Here is a 4,818-nt window from a genome sequence, read left to right as displayed (position 1 = left end):
GTCCCTCTTAAACTCAAAGCAGAAGGTGGAGGAGGAAAACGAAAGCAGGCCAGACCAGCATCCTGAAGCTCTTCTAAAGATCTACTGCTCCTTCCCTTTGCATCTTCTCAACCTGAAGCCTCTCTGGCAACGCTGGGTGCTGGTGGTGTGGGAGGAAGATGAGCACTACTCAAAGCACCTTTGGCAACATACTGTTTTTAAAAAAGCTTTTGGGGGTGGAGGATCTCCCCAAATCTAATTATGTAAAGCAAAGCATGTTCTAGGTACCATGTTGCCAAAGCTGCTGCTTAGCCAGTGAGCAACTGCATGCCTACACTCAATTGTCTGGTCACTGATTCACACTGGTAGCAAGGTGGATCCCTCATACACCTTCACAACTATGTGCTTGCTGGGGCAGTTGAGGTGTTAAACTGTCTCATGTACTTAAAGGTTGCAATTTGTTTTGTTTTGTTTTTCTCCCTTCTCTACATGCTCAGAAAGATGTAAAGTGTAACACAAATGGCACATGAGTGGCACCATTATATTAGAACAGAATCAGCAACCATTTGCTTTTCTGATGGAATAACTCAGCGTGGCATGGGCAGTTGCATCAGACAAACATGTCCGATGTCTTCTGTGCTCATAATCTAGACTTAATCTAAAGCTGTTCGGAATTAACTTGAAGATGTTGCAAAACGTCATTTGATGCATTTTGCAAAACACAGATAGGAGACTGCATCTGTGGAAAATCAAGAATGGAAGTGGTACCTATAGACAGTACAGCCTTCAAGATCTGAAGCAGGATTAAACACCGGATGGAATGTAATGAAAACTGGTCTGCACAGAAGAAGTAGGTTCATGTCCTAATTACTGTCTTGCGGAAACCTATTCTGCCAGTTCCTTTGTGGGCCATCTAGCCCTGGCTTTGCCTGCTGGGGAAAAAGGTGCAGAACTTCTGTAAATGTTTCTTCACTAATTTAGGCCTAAACATGTCTTCTGGGTTTTTTTGTTTGTGTTTGTTTTTTTGTTTTGTTTTGGTTTGGTTTTTAAAAAGTACTACTCTATTGCTGAGCAGCCTCATACTTCACTTTTTGCTTCCACTAAACCTGCTGCCAGATGAGGGCTGGGTGCTGGGGATGTGGCTTAATATCAAACGCAGAAGAAGCAGTATCCCAAACAACTGTGTATGCTGGGGATCAGAGTCCTCTCACTCTCTTTTCAGCTCTCAGAACAAAGCAGCAGCATTAATGAGATCACATAAAATTTCAAGCCAGTTAAAACTATAGTTCCTAGAGATTACTCTAGAACTAAGCATTTTATTATTTTGGATTGGTACATAAACATTCCAGAGCACGCAACTTAGTTTTCCCACTGTAGTTTTACTCTGCAATACTTGCTTTTTCTCTAATAATTAAACTGTTTGCACATGTTCAACTTCTGTCTTTGAAAATCTGGTTTTGCAGAAATACCAATTTTGGCTTTTACATTTTTCCACTGACTCTCTTCCTTCCTCTTAAGGGAACAATTCATCTTCCTCCTTCTGCCAAAATGCAGTCATTGGTAGCAGTGCTGAATTTTTTTTTAGTGTACCTTTTTTGTTAGGCTATGCAGCCAGATTTATAAAGCTGTCAGGATAGTGACATATTCATATTTTTAATGGGAAAATAAACAAGCTGAGGCTGAAGTTTTATGGCACCACATTAAATAGCCAAACTTAGGAAGTTTCTCATTTTAATTCATCCTAAAACTGTCTACACTCACCACTATTGCAAGTTTTTGTTGCCTATCACCTTCTTTATCACTATGAAAATAGTGTCTTTGGAGCCTGCTGGCAGAGATCATTCTTAGGAAGTGATCATCATGTTGTTCGCACTTCTTCAGATCTGGGCTGATATTTCAAACATCCCATCCCATCTTCTGGAACAAGCAGACCACACCATTTTCCAAAATTAATCCAAAGAAGATGGCCAACCAAGGGAGCATTCGGTTCAAGTTCAACGTAACTGCAAAAGAAAACAGAACAGATTTGTCACTTACCATTTAAGAAGATCATAGAAACCATGTAAGAATTCATATTAATTTGTATGTATAAGAAATCACACAAATCTGTTAAAAGTCTGCATTCCAAAGCCATGCATAAACTGAACACGAAATTTTCATTTTCCAGACAGGCAAAGAATTCTGGTTTATGTTTCAATGATCCATGATGAGTTGTCTCAAATTCTAACTGATGGATATAATACAGCATATACAAAGAGATGATGGTGAGATAAGAGGTGCTTTTTCTTTTTTTAATAAAGTGTTTTGTTTCACTCCCTTTCTATTAAATTCTAAATACACAGTTTTAGGCTAGGGCTGTTTCAGTCATGCATCTGATACCAATTAAAAATTGTAACAACAAAAATAATGACTTCTATAACAGCTGCATTCTCTCACACACACTCTATACAAATAATGTAGTAATAAAAAAGCAAAAACATACCTCTAATTGCCTGAGAGTTTGATATCAAGACAAACACTTTTATAAACGCAAGGCACAAAGGTGTGTAGTCATGTTCCCAAATAACAGCTGGAATTAGCAAAAGCTTTCCATAGCTGGACAACAGCAGTGCTTTGAGAAGTAAAATGAAGTCAGACTTTGTTTTCAGCATCTCAGGTCTCATCCACCATAAGGTAATAAAAATGCCAACCAAAAATGAAGTTTGTTCTAAGAGGAAATAAGAGGAGTTGGAAAGAGAGAATGAAGTGCCAAAATCAAGTCCTTTTTTGGATGAATTTCAGTGAAATGACACGTCCCAAATGCAACTGAGCCACTGATATTTAAAACACATACACAAATATGAACATGTCCTCCATCTCCTGTGTTCATTTTAAAAGGCAAATATATACTATTACTTAATTAAGCTAGTTCAGTACCATGATTCAGAATAATTCTGTCACAGAATTCTATCTGTAGGATTGTCATACTCGTAACTTCTGACACCATACAGCACAGGAAGTTTAGCATAAGAACCTCTTTACTTTTCCTTTTTAACAAAGGAAAAGTTTTTTTAACTGTCTGTTAGCCTGTAAAACAAAATCAATACTTGTCGTCTTTGAAAAGGTCACCAACAATGAACCTTTTCCATCCAGCATGAGAACGAACACTAAGGTGAAAATATCGTTGAGCTATTAGACTTTTTTTGACACCACGTCCCTGTGTATCACTGGAATTAATGCAGATGTCAAAGCAACTCTCATGACAACTGTAATACGTTAATTACTACAGAAAAATGAGTTCCAACATTTTTGCAACATGTTATAAAAACCTACCTAGGTCATTTATTGTCTAATGTTGCTTTGAGTTAAACTCTGAATGTCTAAGGGAAATACTAGTTTTAGTCTGTGGGCTTGATTTAAACATTATCACCAGAAAAAGTATGAGAATGAAAGTATTATCCAAAATAAAACAAAAACTCTCCTCTGCCTTCAAATGTAGTCTTAGAGCACAGAAGTATTTACTCTTTACCAGTAATTACACTGCTCTGTATTTTTGTGTATTCATTTAAAAACAAAACAAAAAACTCCCCAGATACCAAAATACAAACAATAATACAAAAAATAACCAGCTTTTCCCAATTATTGTTTACTTCTGTAAGGATCATCCTTAACGGTGTATCACCTTAATGAATAATAAATCTTGAAGTCAACATGAAATATGGAATAAAGCTGAGCTCTACACTGGTCTTCAAACTATGTGAATGGATTCAGACAAAGACTTCTGGATATTGCCACTTTTCAGTGTTTTGATTTCTAATGCTGATCATACCAGTCTGAACTGTAACCAGGACCAAAATATGCATTTGTATTAAATGAAGGCAAATTACAGAGTATGTGTATCATCGTTTAACCATACTGGGTTGGATGTGACAGCCATTCTGTGTTAATTTTTGCAACACAGCCTTGCTGAAAGACTCATGAAGTTATTCAATGCTTAAAGAGTAGATAGTGACATGAACTAATCATCAATCTTACCTAAAGAAGCTATACCAAACATTCTATAAAAATCCCATTCCTTGGCATATCTGATTAAGTCATCAGGATCTGTATTTTGGCTTGAATCCTGTAGTTGCAACCACCTGAGATAAGCTTCGCAGAGCAAACAAAATATGCAGAGCTTCCCATGAATCTGGTAAATGAAAGGATAATAAAAGCATTAGTACAATCAGCATAAATTAAAGCATGAGTATGAAATTGGTATTTAAAATACATTTCAACATCTCTATGCAAACAAGCTCTGTAGGTTTATTATTTTTGTTCAGAAATATAAGCAAATTACTTCTGTTGAGCAACTAGTTTAGCACATCATCCTTTTAACATCAATTAACATGATAGGCAAATTAGAGGGTGTAGAAAATGCATGAACAGTTCCATACAGTTCCCTCTCTTCTCTTTAACATGTAAGATGACTGCTGTATTTGCTGGTATTGTGGCATCACTACTGTGGAGACAGTAACTTTCTTAGTAACAGGTGGAGTTTGAGATTTCAAGTGTTCTATTCATTATACAACTGGTTCAGCTTGCTGGAACCTGTGGAAGGGCAGGAGAAGAACAGTCTCTAAAATTTTAAAAACTATTACAACTAACTTACCAAATCTAAATGTATCTTTAACCAAAAAAAGTCATAGTGTAGGGGCACAGCAACTTACATTTATCTTTGTATTGAAAAGAATGTGCCTGTACGCTTGTGCTTTACATAAAACAGCATTAATCAAGATGATAACAGGATCGTACTCAATGTATTTGTCCACAGGTTTCTGGCAGGATTTCTGAAATTCACAAAGTAACAAGAATTAGCGG

General features: G+C 36.7%; 1 protein-coding gene across 1 annotated transcript in view; it reads right to left on the bottom strand.

Annotated features, from left to right (window-relative positions):
• Window positions 1–1,762: 1,762 nt before the first annotated feature.
• ARV1 (ARV1 homolog (S. cerevisiae)) overlaps window positions 1,763–4,818 on the bottom strand; it is a 6,360-nt gene continuing 3,304 nt past the window's right edge. The window contains exons 2-5 of the mRNA XM_009701566.1: window positions 4,668–4,787; window positions 3,994–4,147; window positions 2,462–2,686; window positions 1,763–1,982 (exon numbers count right to left, since the gene is read on the bottom strand). Of these exons, the coding sequence (XP_009699868.1) occupies window positions 1,876–1,982; window positions 2,462–2,686; window positions 3,994–4,147; window positions 4,668–4,787 (606 nt within the window). The 3' untranslated portion in view covers window positions 1,763–1,875. The remainder of the gene's footprint in view (window positions 1,983–2,461; window positions 2,687–3,993; window positions 4,148–4,667; window positions 4,788–4,818) is intronic.

This window comes from Cariama cristata, unplaced genomic scaffold (assembly GCF_000690535.1).
Source record: "Cariama cristata isolate BGI_N322 unplaced genomic scaffold, ASM69053v1 scaffold11490, whole genome shotgun sequence".
NCBI classification, from domain to species: domain Eukaryota; kingdom Metazoa; phylum Chordata; class Aves; order Cariamiformes; family Cariamidae; genus Cariama; species Cariama cristata.
This window is presented reverse-complemented; position numbering and strand designations above follow the sequence as displayed.